Here is a 20,471-nt window from a genome sequence, read left to right on the forward strand (position 1 = left end):
GCGTTTCGTGAGCCCTGACTGTGTGCCAGGACCTCGATGCTTTCTCAGGAAACTGAGGCAGGCGCGTGCAGTACCACGCAGCAGTGACCCGGCTGTCTCGCCCTGGTTTGTTCTTGTGGATGTCGTGGTGGGCGGCGTGTCAAGGGGGTTTCTTCATGGCAGGTGGCATTCTGGAGTGTTCTTCCTGTCTGGTACTGGCTCCTTCAATCCAGTGCTGTGAGGTGTGAGTGATTGGCCCCATTTTAGAGATGAGTAAAGCAAGGCTGGGAGGTGATGTTGCTTCTCCAGAGTAGGATGGAAGGGCTGATGCCACAATTTAAATTCAGGCCTGCCTGGTGCCGGGGTGCATGTTCTGACTCACCCTGGCTCGCTGTCCATTTGACAATGCTTTGCTCTGACTGTTTGTCGTTGTCTCAACAGACACAGCAAAATGGAACCGGGAAGTTTTCGGCTGCGTCTTGCACTGCTCGGGGCCTCCCTCATGGCCGTGCTGGGACGTCTGGATCCAGCAGCCCACAGAGGCCTGAATGTGGGCGTGGAGGAGACCTGGCCGGAGGTACAGTCACGTAACAGCTGATGCAACATTGCAAGCTGGTCCGATGTCAGTGTTAGTCTCTCCCCCTCCACCTTCAGTTTAGGCCAGTTAGAGCGCAGTGGGAATTGAAGTTGTGATTCCCCTTTTCTTGGGGGCCAGAAGGAAGGAACTGAGTCGGTGTGGATGGGAGGTATCTATTACGCCTTGAGCCACGGCTCCAGAATCTCTCAGATGCTGACCGTGTGTTCCAAAACCAAGCGCTGGCCACGTGGTCAGCCTTCCACAAAGACCCTCTGGAGAATGGCCTCCCTGTGTATTTAACAAAACGCCGAGAAGGCAGACTAATTGGTGGAGCACACCCGTGTGAATTAATGAAGTATTTTAATTATAAGATGTTTGAGCGGAGTGGACGACTTTCAGGTATGCAGATACAAGGGAGGCAGAGCAGCGGGGGACTGGCAGAGTGGTCCTGTGGGGCCCTGCTTTAATGAACAGATAAGAATGATGAATGGCTGCTAGGTCTATGTAAACGCTCCTGCAGAACTCGGAAAACTGGTTCCGACACCTCCCTGGAGGCTGTGGATCTACTGCTAATTGCCTCGTGAACCCTGGTCTTGCATCCTGAAGAGCCTTTGTCATCTTCACCCTGGCCCAGGGCTAGGTGGTGGGCCACGAACGGGGTTCATGGGAACGTGGGCTCCCTGCAGCAGAGGCTTTGTGCTTGCTCAACCTGAAGAAATGGAGACTTCCCCCCACCCTGTCATTAACAACCCCTGGGGTTTTGTCTCTGCAGTGATGTGAATTCTTGCCAGGGACCTCCCCAGGGTATTTCTATTCTCCTGGCTTCCTTGAAGCAACCCCTCGTCTTTTCTCTGCACTCCCGTCCTGTCCTGTGCATTGAGAAATAGAAAATACCTCAAAAAGTCAGCAGTAGCAGACAGCGAGTGAGGATCCACTGCATGTCGGGACGATTAATGCACTGTTTGATCAGAAGACACCGTCTCCTTCCATTATTGCTTAATTGGTATGCAGTCCCAGACCTGCTCTCCTCGGTCCTCGGGGAGCTCCAGAAGTAATTTCAGGCACACTTTTGCTGCTGCTGTTGGTGTGGCTGGCCTTTGTGGTGAGCGGATGATTACATAGAAGCACCGTCTCTCCCATCTAAATCCATGAAGGACACAACTTAATGCTGGCTCGACAGAGTCTGGCAGCCAACCCGCTGGGGAGAGCGGTGTCTCCCTCGTGGGAACGTCGGCATCGTGTGCTCATACCCGCACACCAACCACAGGGATCACTTACATCCTACAAATGCGTTGGTAAATATGTACTAGCAAAGCACCCAGGCAGACAGGCAGATAGGATCACTCTCCTTCCTGTGGGGGCTCATCAGCATCAACCCAATGTCTCATTCCAATTAAAAACGGCAAGCCAATTAAGGTGAGATTTGGCTGGAGGTAAACTGAAGGTAAATGAATATTAACCGGGGCCTTTTATCGTAGCGGTTAACGCCCCCATAGGCTGCCCACCAAGCAGAAAGCTCATTCTGGGGCATCTGTGTCTGGGGCCGCTATGCTGCTCCTCTTCCCCCACCACCCATGGTGCTGCTCCCGGAGAGCGGAGCGATGACTCTGCAGAAGCTCGGACGCACGCACAGCCGCCCCATCGATTGTAGTTTTCGGCCACGGCTTTGGTTTTTGCAGTGTTTTAACTTCCACTCGGGGAGTCTGCTTGCATCGGTGGTCCAGGGAGGTGGCGATTGTGTGCGTGGGCCTTGTGCACAGCACGCCCCAGTGAAAGCTTAGCTCCGGAGCAGAATGTTCATTTTAATCCATTTCTCTGCTGACCTGATGACACCGTATGCACGTTCCCCCAGCCAGGTGCCCCTACTCACCAGGGTCCCTGTGCCTTCTCTCCCCATGTCTGAGTCTTCCCCTCCTCCAAGGAGCTCTGGTTCTTTCCTTTCCCCTAGAATCTTCCTTTGGCCACTGTTGGTGACATTTGGTGTGGCTTTCTGAACTCAGAGTTCCCTTGTTTTGCTTCTTAATCCTACACTTCTGTTTTCACATATGGATGAAGCCAGTCTCTCTCTCCCTCTCCCTCTCTCTCTCTCTCTCGATTCATTTATTTAGTTATTTGAAAGGCAAAGTTACAGAGAAAGGGAGAGGGAGAAGGAGAGGCAGAGGCAGAGGGAGAACCTTCTGTCTGTTAGTTCACTCTCTGGATGGCCACCACAGCCAAGGCTGGGCCAAGCCACAGCCAGGGGCTCAAGCACTGGGGCCGTCATCTGCTGCGTCCCCAGGTGCGTTAGCAGGAAGCTGGATGAAGGGGAGCAGCTGCGACTCAAGCCAGCACAGTTACATGGGAGTCTGGTGTTGCAAGCAGTGGCTTAACCTGTTGGTCCAAAACACGGGCCCCTGAAGCCAGTCTTATTTATCGCTCTCTTCTTGACAGTGTGTGATAATTGCATGAGCAGGTAGAGCCGCACTCTGTTTTAAAGCCGGTTGTTACGTAGGCAACATTCAGTGCTGGTCATGACGTCACTCTGGTACTGTGAAATTCAGACAACACTCTGAGAGAGCAGGTGCATTTCTTGTGGGAGTATGAACGGTCTCCCCAGCCAATCTGTGAGAGCCTGCGGTCAAGGCAGGCTTGTGTTTGACCAATATCCCAGGTCGTCTTTGCATCTCATAATTTCTATGTAGTTTCCTCTTTGCATTATAGCTGTGGATACAGCCATAGCTTACGGGCCACACCATGGTAAACTCCTTGAAGTGTGCTCGGTTTTAGTTCCTGGGAAAAACCCAAAAAGCATCTCCTAAACCTGTAACGAAGTAAAAAATGTCTGCAGATCCAAATGGTAAGGTATTTCTGTGTGTGTGTTCTTCCTGGGACCAGTACTTCACAAATGGCCATGGGGTTTGTTCATGTATCTGGAAGGCAGAGGTACAGAAAGGTAGAAACAGAGGTCTTCCTCCTGATGGTTCACTCCCCAAATGGCCGCAATGGCCGGAGTTGCACCAATCTGAAGCCAGGAGCTTCTTCCAGGTCTCCCATGCTTGTGCAGAGGCCCAAGGACTTGGGCCTTCTTCCTGTGCTTTCCCAGGCCAAAGCAGAGAGCTGGATTGGAAGTGGAGCAGCCAGGACTTGAACCGGCGCCCATATGGGATGCTGGCACTGCAGGCTGGGGCTTTACCTGCTACACCACAGCGCCAGCCCCGTACTTTAGACTTTTAAAGATGTTGGAATGCGTTAATAAGATTGGACTTGTCTTTAAAGTTATTACAGCAATTACTCGCAAGGCCTCAAGTTAAATAAGGAGTTAATGACCGATGTGGAGATGTTCGCACGTTTTTAAAGCTTTTATTAAGCAAGTGTGAATTTTGTTAAATTATTGTTTTATGCACTGAGACTGTTGCTGAAATCCCTTCAAGGAGTTTGCCGTCTGTACGCAGATGAAGAGAGCTGTCGCGGGGTGGAGCACCCTTTCCAAGCGGACGTGGCCTGGGATGCTAAAGCCATTCTGAATTCCCAGCAAACAATTCTGACAGATACAATGTGTGGGAATTGGGAAACACTGTTGGGTTCCCCCACCCCCTATAGTGTGGCCAAGACAAATGCAGCCGTCAGATCAATGTTGGTAGGATTTCCTGCCCTGGAGGACGAGGCAGCCAGGAAAGCGTGAGTGGTGGTGTGTGGCAGCCCCCGTGAGTGCATCTGCTGTGGAGAGGTGGGCATTGGCAGAGGCCTCCTGGGGCTGTGTCCCAGCACCGTGTCCCACCCACTCTCTGGGCTTGGGGGTGGAATGGTGGCTACCACGCAGTCTGGTGCATCCTCGGTGCGTTTGACAGCTGACCCTTAACTGCCGTGTCCAGTTGTGCGCTAAGTGGTTCTTCCCCTCCCAGGCCCCTGTCCTCACAGAGCAGGCCCAGGCTCTGACGTCAGACACCTGTGAGAGTCGGGGTGGGGGAGGGGACATGCAGGACCGCCTCCCCCCTGATGCCCAGGTCAGCCCCAGACGGCCCTGGTCCTGCCCTGGCTGCCTGCAGGCGGCTGCTCTGTGCCTCTCACTGCAAGGCTTCCCTCCGCCTGGCTCAGGTACTCAGTAGTTCTGGGGCTGCCGAGACTGCATTAATGCCTTCACAGACGTCCCCGTGCCCTTACCTCTGTCACTGGCCTTAGATCTCAGTGCCCTTACCCATGTCAATGGGCTTAACGCGCAGTCCCTGCTGCCCTCCGTACTGAAGTGCACGCCCCGCACTGTGCTCCCGATGATCTGTTTTGATGGGTTCCTGGCCTAGGGCAGCTGGTCCACTGTGGGATTTGATGTCTGCCCGCTGCTGTCTCGACTCTGCCTCGCCCCTCACCGCACTGGTGGGCGTGGAGAGCAGAGACCCTGTGCTCCCTGTGAGCAGATGTGGGCCCAGGCCTGCCTGATCAGCTTATGTGTTCCTGTGCTGATGCCCATCCTGAGCACCTGCTGTCACTTTCACAGCTGGGCCTCTGGCTGAGCCCTCTCAGCAGGAGGCAGGACAGCCCTGGGTTAGGGAACACCCCTTTTCACAGGGCTCCAGGACTCTGCAGAGGATGGGGTGCCACTGCTGGGGGCAGGGGTTCCCCTCCCAGCATCCCCAGCACTCAGCCATGGCTGTCTGCTGAGTGTTCTGTGTCCAGGGATGTGCATTTTCATTTCTCTGGAAGTAACAGGAAGGCCCAGCCTCCTGCTAGCAGGTGCACAGGGTGTCAGTGAATTCCTAGGCAAGAGGGCAGCAGGTCCCCCCAGGAATTTTCTCTTGCAGAGTGCTGTGGTCGGTGCCCTTCTCCGGCACCTGTGGGGAGTGGCCAAGCCTGCCCACGGCTGGGGTTCTTGCTCTAGTGCAGATTCAGACTCGGGGGGCTGGGAGAGGGTCCTGAGGTTGTGCAGTTCTCACGAGCTACAGGTCATGCCGAGACTCCCCATGGAGGAGCATCCCTCTCCCTCGTCCCAGTGTGAATGCCATCAGGAGGCCCCAGTTGCATGAACCCTGGCCTTTTCAAGCTGGTAATGCCTGCCGCAGTGAGGAATAGGAGAGCCGTGGGCAGGCCACAGATGTGCCAGGAACGGCTTGACACGACTGACCCACAGGACAGGTGGGAAAATGGATTTAGGCATCCTGGGCTCTAGTCATTTTCCTCAAGCAGATGAACAGGTCACCTTGCACCAGGCAGAGCTGTTGGGCCTCTGTCCCTTCCACTGTGGTCTCTGCTATGGAACTGTAGCGGGAGCCAGCACACCAGGGTTGAGTGGAAGAAGCGCCAGTGGCCAAGAGACCACCGTCCCTCCCACCACACCCATGCACTTGTCAGCCTGAGACGCTGCTTAGAGTCGGGGAGGCTTCAGCTGCCTGCTGGCCTGCCTGTTGGTCATTCTTCCTGCTGAGGGTTGGCCACATCCGCGCTCTTGTGGCCAGGTGGAGAATTCAGCTCCCAGGCTGGGGTCCCGCCCTGCCTGTGTCCCCAGAGCCCAGCCAGGCTGTGTGGGCACTGCGGATGCTGGGTCAGCGCTCTCTTTTGGGGATCTAGGTTTGATCATTGTGCTTGGCCAGGGGCCATCCCCGTCTCTGTTCAGTATGCGTGCCGGGTGTTTCTCCTCCCTCTCTGCTCCCAGCAAGCCCTCCCAGCCTAGATGGGTTAGCACGCTGTGTGCTCTTCAGTGTTTTCAAATCATAGTTGACAGAATTAATTGGCCCTGCCAAGGTCTGTGACCCAGGAAAATGAGCGTTTATGAGTTCACAGAAACCATTATTTCTCTTCCCCTTAATTTAGCATTTACTCAGCTCACTGTTTTATTTATGCCTCTGCGGCTCCCGGAAACTTCCCACCCTGGTGTGACCGGGACATCGTCATGAATGGGGCTCTGATTGCCACAATTTCGGGAGCTGGCAGCATCAGATGTGCCAAGCCCCAGTCACCTGGTCGATTTACCCTCCATGACTTGGGGGCTATTGCTCCTGCTTCCCACTGAGGGAGGGAGAAGTGAATGTTGCGCTGGTGTCAGGCAGACTGGAACAGGCCCCCGGGGAGCATTCCTGTTTCCCATCCTGCCAAGCCGGAGCCGCCGTCCTGTCTCAACTGCCATGGCCCTTGCTGTGGGGCTCCCGGGCTTGTTTCATGGTCGGTCCCCTGGGAGATGGATGGTACCGATTCCAGAAACGGAGGCAGTAGGACAGGGTGGCCCTGTGCTCTGGGCGGCTGACCCCGGGGAAGGTGGCGTGGCAGCTGCTGTGTGGGAGAAACTCCAGTGGCCAGGAGCCCCTCTGCCCTTCATCTTCACCTCTCCGGTGAGGGCCTCGTGCTTGGCAGCCGGAGCATTCCCTGGAGGCTGGAAGCTAGGAGCACTGGGAGTCCAGTCTCTTTCCCCCTTCTGGAGGCCTGCTCACAGCTATGGACATGGGAGTGTTTGCCCTGCAGAGTGGAGTGCAAGTGGCCTGGGGCCTGGGGTCTTCTGTCCTCAGAGCCTGCCACACGGGGCAGCGATAGGGTACTGTGCTGGCGGGGGCTGGCGCTGGTCGCAGGGAATCAGGAGAGACTTGTCCCCTTCAGCTGCACTTTTCTTTTTTTTTGAACTGCACATGTTTGAAGGAGACAGTTGCCCCACTGTGCGGTACTTTGTACATAGACACAGCCCACAGTCCCCTTCCTGCTCGGCGTTCCATGAAGCCCTTCAGTCCAAATTGCAGCTCTTACGGACGTCCAAGCTGGACACAAGCAGGCACGACTGGTTTGGTTCAAGCACTTTATGGCTGGGGGAGTTTTCTTCTTTGGGGTCTGGATCAAGAGACAAAAAAGCTGAATGTGTGTGTGTGTGTGTGTGTAGGTCTGTGTACTGCTTTGTAAGAGTTGCAGATAGGGTCCTGCCCTTACTTTTCCGAGCCCTCCATAGGTCACTGCTGGGGCTGTGTTGCTCACAGGCCCCTGCGCTGGCTGCCTGGCCACCTGTGAGGGTGCTGGCCTGGAGGAGAGGTGGCTCGGGGAGAAATGAATGGTGCCGCCGGCTTCCGCACCACACTTGGGCAGCTGTCCCCAGCATCCTCAGCTCTCCCCATCTCCAGGAAGCTCGTCATTTTAAGAGCCCAACATTGAGTTTTTCCTCTGGGGAACAAGTGGCTTCTTTGCGTGCTGCCCATCCGCCCTGCAGCCTGGGAAATCTGCTGCCTCGCCTCCGTGTCAAGGGCGCCACAGGTCCCGGGGCCCAGGGGTGCAAGGCTCTCTCTGCCCCTGCCAGCTGTGTAGCTGAGGGTGTGCCCGGCCCTCGCCTGCCTTCAGGTAGCTGCGAGCACAGCACAGGCGGCAGTAGTCCTGTTTCCCAGCTGTCCCAGGGGCCGCGCATGGTGCTTGGTGCCGAGCGCCTGCACAGAAGGCGGGGGTCAGAGCTGTGGTTTGTGTCTCTCATCTCAGAAAACCACCGAGTACGAGTGACGGGCGCCGTGCTCCCCTCCCACACCGGGCCTGGTGTGGCAGCCTCAGCGGCCTGGCACTCTTGCCGCACCCTGCCGGCTACCCCGGGGTCTGCCTCTGCTGCTGAGCAGTTTGCAAGTGAACACACCACGTGGTGTCATGTGGGCTCTGGACCAGGTGCTTCTCGGAGAACCCGTCTGTTACAGACGTTCTCAGCTTCCGTAGGGAACCAAGAGGGGCTTCAGGGGCTCTCAGGAGCTGTGTGTGGGGGATAGAGCTGGACCCCCTGACTCAGCTCTTGGTCCCTTCGTACGGTGGTCTCTGGGGCCTAGGTCTGGCTGCTGTCCCTTCTGCAGAGGCCAGCATCACCATGGCAGGCACACCTCACCTTCGCCGAAAATGTGGACCTAGAGTGAAATGCAAAGTCCAGCAAACGCAGCATGGGGTGCTGGGGTCAGCAGAAGCCGCCCCTGGCTCCCAAGGGCGGCTGCCGGTTCTGTCCACGTGGGCAGGCAGGGTGCGTGTGGCGGCACAGACTGCTCAGTAATGGCGTTAGAACGTGCACGGTTCCTGGTGGCTGTCCTTGATGCTGGTCGTGGGACGACTGGATTAAAGGCCACAGGAGCTGTTACTGCACACACCTTGCACAGAGAGCCTCTCATGTGTTTGTCTTTCTATCCTGGCATTTAAAATGTACTTGAAAAGTCTCTCTCCAGGAAGGACCTCGGCTTCCATGGCTCCGCTGCTGCCTCGTTTGTTGGAGCCAGAGCCTCCGTTCCAGGCATGTTCATGTGGGAACTCTGGGAGCTGTCGGCTGGCCGAGGCCCCGGTGGATGCTCGAATTGGAACTGGAATGGGTCTAAAATACGCCCCCGACGTTTCTCTCCGGCGGCCCCACACTCTCCCGGGGGTCGTTACACAGCCTGCTGTCTTCTCAGGAGCACTGGGCTGTGACGTGGGCTTTCTCTGCCTCACGCCTGGGTGCTCAGGCCCAGCAGACAGCGGGGAGGAAATCCCAGAGTTGATGGACATTGGAGCCAGTAGGCAGCCCCACGGGGTGGGGGTCACGATGGCATCCTGGGCTGGGGTGAGAAGAGGTGTGTGGGAACAGCCACTGCCCATGGCCCACTGTCTACTGCCCATGGCCCACAGCCCACTGTCTACTGCCCACGGCCCACGGCCCACTGTCCACAGCCCACTGTCCACTGCCCATTGCCATAGCAGGGCCCACGGTCGCGCCCCCCCCCCCCCCATCTAGAGGCCCAGAAGCACAGCAGATACCTGTAGTGGGCTGGGTGCTCTGCCAGGTGCCGGGACTTGGTGATGCCCAGAGTCTCCAGGGTGCTGTCTCTGAGTGGCACTGGGCCAGCTCCCAGCAGCCATCCAGCACCGAGTGCCTCTGCTCGTGGAGTCTCTGGGCTCTCGGTGCACTCAGAGGTACCGCCCTGAATCTCGTATCATAGGTGAGGTAACTGAAGTCCGGGCAGCTGACACTGGGTTGGTGATGACCCCGTGTGCCAGGGGCCTTGGGTGGTTACTGGGAGGCCGCTCACTTGCGGCTGCTTGAACCTGCCCTTCCCCCTGCACCCCCCCCCCCTCCCAAGCATCCCGTTTGCTGAGATAGCGGCCCTCCCCATGGGAAGGGAACATGGGCGTGCTGGCAAAGAGAAGCCAAGTGCCAGGGAAGCCCAGCTCATGTCCCCGGCCGTGGAGGGCAGGTGGAGCCCTGCTGGCTCCTGCTGTGGCCTCAGGGCTTTTTGGAGCAGCACCTGCAGAGAGAGTCTCATTCTTGGAGGGCTTGTTAGCCACTTGGTGAGCCCCAAAATGCGGGTCCCTGGGTGCTGCCCCCTGAGAGAGTGATTTAACCAGCCTAGGGTGTGGCCTGGACTCTGAGCCGTGGTAGAGGTCCCTCCCTGTTTGGGAACCACTGGGTTAGCTGTGGCAGAAGCACAGGCAAAACACCCTTGTCTGCCCCTGCTCTTCAGGGCAGAGCCAGCTCAGACTGGTGGGGACAGAGCTTGCCTGTGCTCATAGCCCACACCCCTCCGGGAAGTGGGGGTGACCCAGGTGGGCCTGTCCTGAACCAGCACATGGGGTAGGCGTCCGTGCACTCCATGAGGAGTGCCGTCCAGGGCTCTCGCACAAGCCCCCGTTCTGCTACCAAACTTGTGGTGTGGCCAGTGCCTTGACTCCCACATCCCCACACGTGGAACCTGGAGCCCCTGGGGCTTCCCACCTACTCAGCAGGTGGGCATGTGCCGGGTACCGAGTTGGCATCAACCCAGCTGCGCTGGCCACTGGTGCTCTCTTCCTGTTGTAGAAGAAAACTGAAAAAGAGCCTTATTGTGCCTTCCAGGCTTTTTAATTAAATATAACTCATTTAATCTGAACAACTGTGAGCTCTGTTTTTAATATGAGTGTTACAGGGGGCACAGTGAAAGTGCTTTCTAATCAAAGTGAGTGTGCGGGTTCATCTCCCTGTGCACACACAGGTCCCCACGGGATCCCACACCCATGACTTGTCCAGACAACAATCAAACGTCACCAAAGTCTGAGCATAAGGCGTGTGGGGTGGCGGCTCCCCCAGCTGTGAACGTGGAAGGGGGCGGGTGTGGGGAGGGCTCAGCAAACAGGAGCTGAGGGGTTGATGCTCACTGTCCTCTCTCTCGGGCCCCTACAGAGCCACGGCCGACCATGGAGAGGGAGGGTCTTAGCCGGCGGCAATAAGCATGCTGCTCCTAGGGCCTGGGTCTCTGCCCCCGTGCCAGCCCCGGACAGTCCTCCCTGAGCTCCTTACCTAAGATGGCGGTCTCCCCCACCCCCTGCCCCATGGTACTTGGTGCCGTACACTGGCCCTTACCACTGGGTGCTCTGTGAGTTTCCATCTCCTGCCCCCGTCCTATCTCGGCACGTTCAGGTGTGGGCCTCATGGCGACTGGAGCTGTGGCTATCTGGGCTCTGCTCTGTCCCCAGGACAGAGATAATGATTGGCTGAGTGGGCGAACGGCTCAGGAGACCCTTGAGGAACTCTGCTGAGAGTCTGGGGTGAGCGAACAAGTAGGAATTAGAGGGTGGGGCGGGATGGGAAGGTCCCCACCGTGCTGGATCCGTGGATGCTGCGAGTGATGACGGAGCGAGTGGCAGAGGGGACGCTGGATGGGCAGGAGGACTGGAGACCTGTTTCTGAGCGAGATGGCAGTTTCTGGTGGCGTGCTTGGGCTACGGGGTCTCCATGCGTCCTCTGGGGAAGAGAGTGTGCCTGTGCTTAGACATCAGACCCTGCAGGGTTCTCAGCGTCCCCCTGAGACGCCGTTCCCGGCCAGCCCTGGACTGCCACAGCCTCTGCCTGCTCGTTCACCGGCTCACAGGCTTTGGCCAGGTCTCCCCGGCTTCACCAGGACTCGGGGCATTTTGCGTCTTTGCATCAGATCCTGTCTGTGACACCCGCCCCCTCCACGCCATGAGCAAAACCTGAGTGGAAAATGGACTCGGGCGTGAGGTCGGTGTTGCTGGGGACCTCTCTCCCTTCTCTGTCTTTGAGTTTTCTGAGCCCAGGCCTCATCTCTCGCCGGCAGCAGCGAAGGGATGAAAGAGGCGGGCTGCAATGGCGTGTCCTAAGGCTGCTGCTTGCTACTTGTCTGTGGGCTGCATCCAGAGGCGGTGATGAATAATTAAAGCATAAACTCCTGCCCCTTGTCTCTGGGGCCAGCAGTCCTCGCTCGCGCTCTCCTCCCCAGCACACTCCGCACCTGGCCTGGCCCCGAGCCGGGCAGGCAGAGGCTTAATCGGCAGGACAGCCGGTGGGCACGCAGCCCCTCAGAGAGAGGCACACCCTGCCTGGCGTCCCCACGTTTCTGCAGAAACTTAGCAACACGGGACGCAGAAGTGGATCCTGTGGTCCGCATAGCTGGCCTCTGTATCCTTAGCATGGGACCCTGAGTCGCAACAAGCACCAGTGACACGGCAGGCCCTGCCTTGGGGGACGGGGCGAAGGCGGTGACCGCAGCTTTGTGTGGTGCCATAGCTATGCCCCATCCTGGAGGAGGGAGTTCTGGGGGGCACCCAGTTAGAGCCCTGTGCCACCCCCGGTCAGGATGGGTTGTGGTTCTCAAGGAGAGAAGTGGGGTTTTTTCCACATCAGAAAGCTCGTTAGCTCTTCATTTATTGGGTGGTCAGAGGGACACAGCCTTCAGGTGCCCGCTCTCCCTGTGGCTCCCTTGCTCTGCCTGTGGGCGGAGCTCATCTGCAGCCAGGCGGAGTAGTGACCAATCAGGAACCGCCCCCCTCCCCCCCCGGGACTTGGCATTCCCTTGTGGCTGTGGAAGCCGTCCTTAAACTAAGAGCACATGGATCAACTTAGCGTGAGTCTTTTTTTTTTTTTTTTTTTTTTTAAACAGGCAGAGTTAGAGAGAAAGGTCTTCCTTCCATTGGTTCACTCCCCAAATGGCCGCTAAGGCCAGCGTACCACGGCCGGCGCACCACGCTGATCTGAAGCCAGGAGCCAGGTGCTTCCTCCTGGTCTCCCATGCGGGTGCAGGGCCCAAGCATTTGGGCCATCCTCCACTGCACTCCCGGGCCACAGCAGAGAGCTGGACTGGAAGAGGAGCAACTGGGACAGAATCCGGTGCCCCAACTGGGACTAGAACCCCAGGTGCCGGCGCCGCAGGCAAAGGATTAGCCTAGTGAGCCGCGGTGCCGGCTAGCATGAGGTTTTAAAGGACAACTCACCTTTACAATCACTCAGTCCTGATAGTGGTGACTTAAAAAATATGAGATCATTAACAGCCGAATCATCCTAATTTCGGAAGGCCTGGTGACTGTCTCTGTGTGTTCTGTGTCTGGTTGTCACTGTGGATATCAGACTCCCCACTCCCTGGTCTCCCTTGCTCCCGTCTGCGAGCAGTGTCTGTGGGTCTCCTGCTGCCGAGACGACACCTCATTCATCCCTGGGCCCCCTGCTCTGCCCCTTTCACAGATGGAGAGACTGTGTCTGGGTGGTTCCTCGTGGCTGCAGCAGGGGGCTGTAGCTGCTGCTAGACCTCTTGGAAGCTCCGAGGGCCTTGTTCACAGCCCCCTTGCAGACCTGGTAAGATTGATGCTGTCAGGGGAGCCAGCCGGGATGCTGTCATTGGGATCATCCTGGTGATACTTAATTTTTTTTCTTTCAAATAAATTTCCATTCTTTTCTTGAAAAATATTTCAAAGAGTGATGGAAGGAGGCAGAGGGGAGAAAGACAGACAGAGAGAAGTCCTTCTTCTATCCGCTGCTGGTTCACTCCCCACATGGCCACAATGGCTGGGGCTGGCCTAAGCTGAAGCCAGAGCCTGGAGCTCCATCCAGGTCTCCCACGTGGGTGGTAGGGGCCCAAGCACTTGTGCTATCTCTTGCTGCCTTCCCAGGCACATTAGCAAGGGTCTGGATCAAAAGCAGAGTGGCCAGGACTCCAGCTGGCACTGATATGTGGGATGCCAGGGCAGTTGAACCTCTTAGGACACAACATTGGCCCCTATTCTGTTTTTTAAAATTAAATAATTTACTTTTCTAAAAAAAAGATTTATTTATCTGAAAGTGAGAGAGATAGAGAGATAGATAGATAGATAGAGATATCCTCCATCCACTGGTTCATTTCCCAGATGGCTGCAATGGCCAGGGATGGGTCAGGCTGAAGCCAGGAACCAGCAGCTTCTTCCAGATCTCCCATGTGGGTTCAGGGGCCCAAGCACTTGGACCATCTTCTACTGCTTTCCCAGGCCATTAGCAGGGAGCTGGATAGGAAAGTGGAGCAGCCAGGACAGACAGGAGAATGAACCCTTATGGGGTGCTGGCATCCCAGGTGGCAGCTTTACCTGCTACACCACAATGCCAGTCCCCATGATTTAATTATGTGAGAGACAGACAGAACTCCAACCTGCTGGTTCACTCCCAAAATGCTGTAACAGCCCCAGGCTGGGGGCCAAAGCCAGGAGTCGGCAACTCAATCCAGACCTCCCACATGGGTGACAGCAACCTGAGCCATCCCACGGTGTCCTGGTGTCTGCGTTGGCAGGAAGCTGGAGTCAGGAGCAGAGCCGGGTCTCAGACTCAGGCCCTCGGATGTGGGGTGCAGACCCTATAACCACTGCCTTGATGCTAGGCCGCCTGCCTGCCCTTGGGACTGTTGTTTTTAATAGTGTGATACAAGAGTACCTTCATATTAAAGAGATTTCTTTGATACTTTCTTAAAATTGTCCAGACACAGTCTCTTCCTTTATTCCACTATTCTTGATGAAGCACTCTTCGTCAACTCTCTGGCTGAATCATTTGGACTTCCCAGTCCCGTGCCGACACAGGCTTCCGTGAGCAGATCCATCTGTGGTGGCCGAGGAGAAAGAAGGGGGCAAGATTCGTTCCTTGCACTGTTGGAGTTCAAGCCCCAAAGTGTCAGCGAATTGGACTTCCTTTATGGGCACAGCCCTGCCCTGCCCTCTCTCTTCTAGTTCTGGGTGTCCTGGGGCAGTGAGAAAGGCAGAGGAGGCCTCACCTGGCCACTGACAGGTGCAGGACTTCCTCCGCTCCGTGAGCCTCTCATTTCAGGTGGAGAGCCAGTGCACCAGGAGCACACGCCCCTCCTTAGCCCCCTGGGCTCTGGGCTCCAGGCTCCTGGAACCACTGCTCGCCCTGCGGCAGGAGGTGGACTCTGACTCCTTGGCCTTTCTCAGGAGCCAGCATCCCCATGCTGGACATTTTCTGGTGGGCTGGGGGCAGAGGCAGGGGATCTGCAGGCTCTGCCCCCAGGAAATCCTCTTCTCTGCTGGACTCTCGGTGGCGTAACTTCTAGACTAGACCTGGGCGCAGCCTTACTCCCCTAACCTTCTCCCTCTTCCGGCTTTCAGGACCCAGCCGGGGGGGTGCTGGGAAACCTAACACCTTGGTGGTTTTTCTTCTGCCTTTAACTTAACCACACAAATGAGATCAAGCGTTCACAGCGGGTGGTGTGCCCTGAGCAAGTGGGAGCTTGGTGGAACACATGCCACAGACTGCGTCACTTAATTTAGCTGTATTCTGTCGGTCCAAGGGACGATTTTATTTGTAGAATGGTGTATTGCTAGCAAAAATGCAAACGGCTAGAGTCAACTTTTTAAAATTCAAATGAATAAACGAAAACTTGTAAGAAAGCTTGCTAAAGGAGAGTGCGTTTTAAGAGCAGCATAGAAATGGAAACCTGGGGAGTTAGATGTCAGAATTTGGCCGTGATGAGTCCTGCCTGTGAACAAGGCTTCGATCTCTGCTGTACTCGATGCTTGATAAAGGGAGCTGGCAAAAGAACTGCCTTGGGGCCGGCACTGTGGCACATTGGGTTAAAGCCCTGGCCTGCAGCGCCAGCATCCCATATGGGTACCCGTTCAAGACCCAGGTGCTCTACTTCCGATCTAGCTCTCTGCTATGGCTTGGGAAAGCAGAGGAAGAAGGCCCAGGTCCTTGGACCCCTGCACCTGTATGGGAGACCCAAAGAAGCTCCTGGCTCCGGGCTTCGGATCAGTTCAACTATGGCCGTCTGAAGAGTGAACCAGCAGATAGGAGACCTCTCTCTCTCTCTCTCTCCCTCTCTCTCTCTCTCTCTCTCTCTCTCTCTGTTTGTATGTATGTGAACGTCTCTCTGTAACTCTTTCAAACAAATAAAATAAATCTTAAACACAAAAGACTGCCTTAGGTAGTGTCTCTGGGAATCTGGGGCACGGGCCAGCTGGACAGCCCCTGGCCTGCTGGACGGTGGTGCCATCGTCACAGGCCGGGCACCCGGGCCCTGGGGCCCGCTCACCATGGCTGGCCACAGCGGGCTCTTCTTTACTTTGTCTGCCTAGAACTGGCCACGTGGAGTTGCGCTCAGCTTGCTGTTTGACTTGCGTCTTTCCTCAGCGCAGATTGTTTGCACCCTTAGCAGGGAGGGCTGGGAGTATGGTGCAGCACTTGTGACCACGGCCCCACGCGTCCCCCCGTCTCTTCCCTGGGCCCAACGTGGATGCAGGAAGCATTCAGAGCAGGCATCGGAGGCTGCTTGTTCCTGCTCTTTCACCTGCTCTTAGACTACTTTTTGATAGCTAGGAATCCATTATAGACTTGTGGATTATGAAAAATATTACTCAGCATTTGCATTCTATTGATTCAAAAATAAAGATTATGCAGTTCAACTGCACAGTAAAATACAGCTTGATGGGATGGTAATTTTTTACTGAAGTTCTTCTACATTTTAGTGGGAGATAATGGATTCAGGAAGGGTACAGCGAGGAATAAAGCTGTTGTATTGTATTGGTTAAATGACATTTAAAATGATTTGGCTGTCAAATTCGTGGAAAGGTTATGAACAGTGAATGAAAAATCTAAAATTAATTCCCTATTTCGAGAAAGTGTGATTTATGCCATAATAAAATTAGAGTTTTAGTTAAAGAAATTTAGTCATTAAGCAATGCCCATGTGCTAACTCTCGTTTATCACCATCTGGTTTGCGGCTTCTGCCGAAAACCATTTCTCCCCCAAACGGTGCGCCCAGGGCCTCGGTGTCATTGATGCTGTGTATTTCTGCTATGGCTTTTAAGGGGTTGGTTTTTCAAGGCCTGGAAAGATGGATTCTCACTTAGCTGCGGTCACTGAGGGGGTCCTTGGACGCACTCACCGCCCCCTTGTGGTCTGCTCAGTTCTGGCCCTCGGTGGCTGTCGCTAATGAGTGGGGTGACCATGGCCAGGGTGGGAGGCCTGTTGTCTGCGTTCTGCTGTCAGCACGGCACCGGCTTTTAGTCCAAGTAATCACCACAGCCACTCTGAGAGGAACACACTGGTCCTGCCTTTGTTTCCCAGATGAACACACTGAGGTTCTGGAAGGTTCAGCGATGGTGACCAGGGGCACAGCTGGCAGGGACGAGCCAGGGTCGAGCCTTGGCGCCTCCAGCTTCTTCAGTCTCCACCCTGCTTCTCTAGAGTGCCTGTTGGTTTTCTGTGTGGCGGCCGCAGAGCGTGATGGCTCAGGACTTGAGAGACCCGAGTGTAGTGTGGACTTGGCCGTTTCCTCCTTGTTCATAGTCCTGCGAGCTGCAGCCGCCACTTGCTAGAAACTTCCTCATCTGTAAACCAGGGAGCAGGTTTGCTCCCTCTGTTCAAAAGGCTTTGCGTGCGTACTCTTGGGAAACGGGTCTGATTTTATTTTAAGATTTGTCACTGATGCGTATCAAACACACAGTGAGGTGCACACACCCTGGGTCTGGCGCTTGGTTAACTTTTATGAACTTGGTTAACTTTTATGATCGTCTATGTGATCGCAATCATCACAGCCTGGGATGCTTCTACCACCCCAGAAGCACCTTTGTGCCTCCCCAAGGTTCCCCACACAGAGAGGTTTTGCTTGTTTCTGAAAGTCACAAAAATAAAATCTTACACACTGTACTCTTTAGCATCTGCCTCCTTTGGCCCAGCCTTCTGTCCGTGAGATTCATCCAGGTTACGGATGCTGCCGAGTTTGCCCTTTGGGGTGGCTGTGATTTCCCGCCGTACGGATTTGCTCGTGCGCCTGCCCACCCAGGTGTCGGTGGACGTCAGGGGCTGTCCCGTGCTGTGGACGCTCTGACACACCGCCGTCTGCACGTGTCAACGCTCATGTGAATGCATTGCTGTAGGGTGTTTCCTCAGGAGAAGAACTGCTGGATTCGGGAAGCAGAAATCATGGTGGCTGTCTCAGCAGCATTTAGCACAGGGAGTTGTTGAAATGGAAGACTGAGCCATAAACATTGCGAGAACGAAGGGCCGTGCCCGCGGGAAGCGGCTCCTGTCTCCGGGAGCAGCTTTGCGGAGCTGGAGTTTGGACGGTGAGGACAGTCCTGCGGGCAGTGTCCTCTGACGGTGGGGCATGCGCTGCTCCAGGTCCTCCTACAAACGTGTGGCCCTGGCCAGCGTTGCTGACGTCTTACTCTCTGGTGTGTCATCGTATTTGCTATGGTTCTAACTTGTGATGTGCCTGTTCCATTCACATGGAAGACCTGGATGTAGTTCCTGGCTCCTGGCCATTTGGGGAGTGAACTGGCAGATGGAAGATCTCTTTTTTTCTTTCTCTCCCTCCCTCAGTTGTTCCACCTTTCAAATAAACAAATCTTTTTAAAAAGATTATATTTTCCCTCCAAACAGTGCAGTAGCCACATCCCAGTTTTTAAAATGTTGTGTTTCAGTTGTCATTCTTTTGCAAAATACCTACTTCCTGTATGACTCTCTCTGGGAATTATATAATATGCTTCTGAATCCCAGTCTCATGGTTCCATTCATGGGCAGTGTCCTCTCCATCTCTGATACCCAACCGCTGGCTCTTGTCAATGTGATGACGTGCTTGTCAGCCCTTTTCACTGTGTCGTGTTACCTCCATCACCCTTTCTTCTGTGTTTTTCTTTTCTTTCTTGCAGGTCTTCACTCTGCTACTTCCCTCTAATCTAGCTTCCATCTTAGGATTCCTCTCTTTAGCTGTGTTTAATATGCTGTAAAATCCATTTATTCTTCCAGTTGTTTAATTTTTTTTTTTTTTTGACAGGCAGAGTTAGAGAGAGAGACAGAGAGAAAGGTCTTCCTTCCGTTGGTTCACTCCCCTAATGGCTTCTATGGCCAGCACTGCGCGGATCCGAAGGCAGGAGCCAGGTGCTTCTCCTGGTCTCCCATGGGGTGCAGGTCCCAAGCATTTGGGCCATCCTCCACTGCTCTCCAGGGCCACAGCAGAGAGCTGGACTGGAAGAGGAGCAACTGAGACAGAATCCGGTGCCCCAACTGGGACTAGAACCTGGAGTGCCGGCGCTGCAGGTGGAGGATTAGCCTAGTGAGCCATGGCGCCGGCCCCAGTTGTTTAATCTTTAATTCTAGAATTCCTATTTGATTTTTAAAATAGATTCCAGCTTTCTGGTGACATGTGGTTTCTTCCTTCTGTCTCCCTGAACGGGTTAGCCACAGTTATTCCAAAGCTTGCTTCTGCTACTTGCATGATCTGTATTACCCATGGGTCTGTCTCTGTTCTCTGTTTTCCTGAGTTTTGGCCATTTCACACTGTTGATTGCCAGGCTTGGTGGGTTTTGACGGATGCTGAAGATTATATATGAAAAGCCATAAAGCCTGAGGCTGTTTTGTTGTCTTCCACGGAGAGCATTTTCTTTGTTGATGGAGAGAACAGTGGCAGATCCTGATCTGTGCAGGAACAGTGCGGTGACTGTTCCTCGCCACCGCCGGAGAATTAGGCAGGCTGCCCGCAGCTTGCCTTGACCGAGGAGGGGAAAGTGCGCCACCCGCCACTCAGCCTTCCCCAAACCCGGGGGACAATCTGGCACGATGTGGAGCCCAGTCGAAGCAGGGCCTCACTTAATTGTAAAAGGGAGGTGTATATATAGCTGAGGTACAGAGGGGATGAGCAGACGTGGGCAAGGGTGTGGGGTGTTGTGATGCAAAAGGGTCTTAGCTACTCCTATTATACCACCTTAATGATCTTTAGGCAGAAGCTCCCTGGGGCTGGGGTGTTTGCTACCAGGGAATTGAAACTTAAAGACAGGTTTTCAAATTCGAGGCAGGCTCAGGAAGTTCCTCTAGGCCTCTCCGGATTCAGCTTCCCCCATAGAACAGGATTCCCTGGGCAGTGAAGAATGGTCCTAACCGAAAGTCTGCTTCATTGGCCAGGACCACTCTCCTTGGAAGGTCCGGCTTTTGTCTGCCTAGCACCTGATGCTGTCAAGATATTTCCCAACATTTCATTATCTGAGACTTATTTAAGGCATTTGTTGCCACTTTGAAGCTAATTTTTTGCCTGTTCCTCAGTCTCCTGCTGTTGATGTGTACAGCTCAGCCACGGTTGTGCAACTCAGTTGGGGGCAGAGCATAAAATATTGGCCTCACTTTTTCCTGAAATATTTATTTACTTATTTTTTTAAAAGGCAGGGTGACAGAGAGGTTAAGATACAGAGGGAGAAATCTTCCGTCTGCTGGTTCACTCCGTAAGTGGTGGCAGCAGCCAGGGCTGGGCCAGACGAAGGCCAGGAGCGTCGTCCAGGTCTCCCACATAGATGGCAGGGGCCCAAGGACCTGGGCCACCATCTCTCGCTTTCCCAGGTGCATTCGCAGCAAGCTGGGTTGGAAGCAGAGAAGCCGGGACGTGAACCAGCCGTCGGATAGGGGATGCTGGTGTCACACGCACAGGCTTGCTCCGCCGCACCCAGCCTGGGCCCCTGCACCCACGGCATTCTGGTTTCCTTTCAGGTGGCTTTGGTAGCCCTGTGCCACAATTTGTATCTCCCAACTCAGTCATATTAAGTTCTAGAACAATGCTTTTTGTTTGGTTCTGGTAGAAACAAGTAGTGCCCCTGGGAAGAATGTGGCAGTGAATACAGAGCTCGGAGCCGCCTCAGCCTGCTCCCTTCTCTGCAACACTGCTCCTGGAGTCTGGCTGCCTGTGTGCTGGTCTGGTGTCTTCTAAACTTTTTTCCTTAAACCCGACTTCTGTAGTTGGGCTGGCAG

At 55.0% G+C, this 20,471-nt stretch overlaps 1 protein-coding gene across 1 annotated transcript in view; it reads left to right on the plus strand.

The window, feature by feature from the left end:
* Window positions 1-430: 430 nt before the first annotated feature.
* FSTL4 (follistatin like 4) overlaps window positions 431-20,471 on the plus strand; it is a 347,488-nt gene continuing 327,447 nt past the window's right edge. The window contains exon 1 of the mRNA XM_062189768.1: window positions 431-556. Coding sequence (XP_062045752.1) covers window positions 431-556 — 126 coding nt within the window. The remainder of the gene's footprint in view (window positions 557-20,471) is intronic.

Source organism: Lepus europaeus, chromosome 4 (assembly GCF_033115175.1).
Source record: "Lepus europaeus isolate LE1 chromosome 4, mLepTim1.pri, whole genome shotgun sequence".
Classification (NCBI taxonomy): domain Eukaryota; kingdom Metazoa; phylum Chordata; class Mammalia; order Lagomorpha; family Leporidae; genus Lepus; species Lepus europaeus.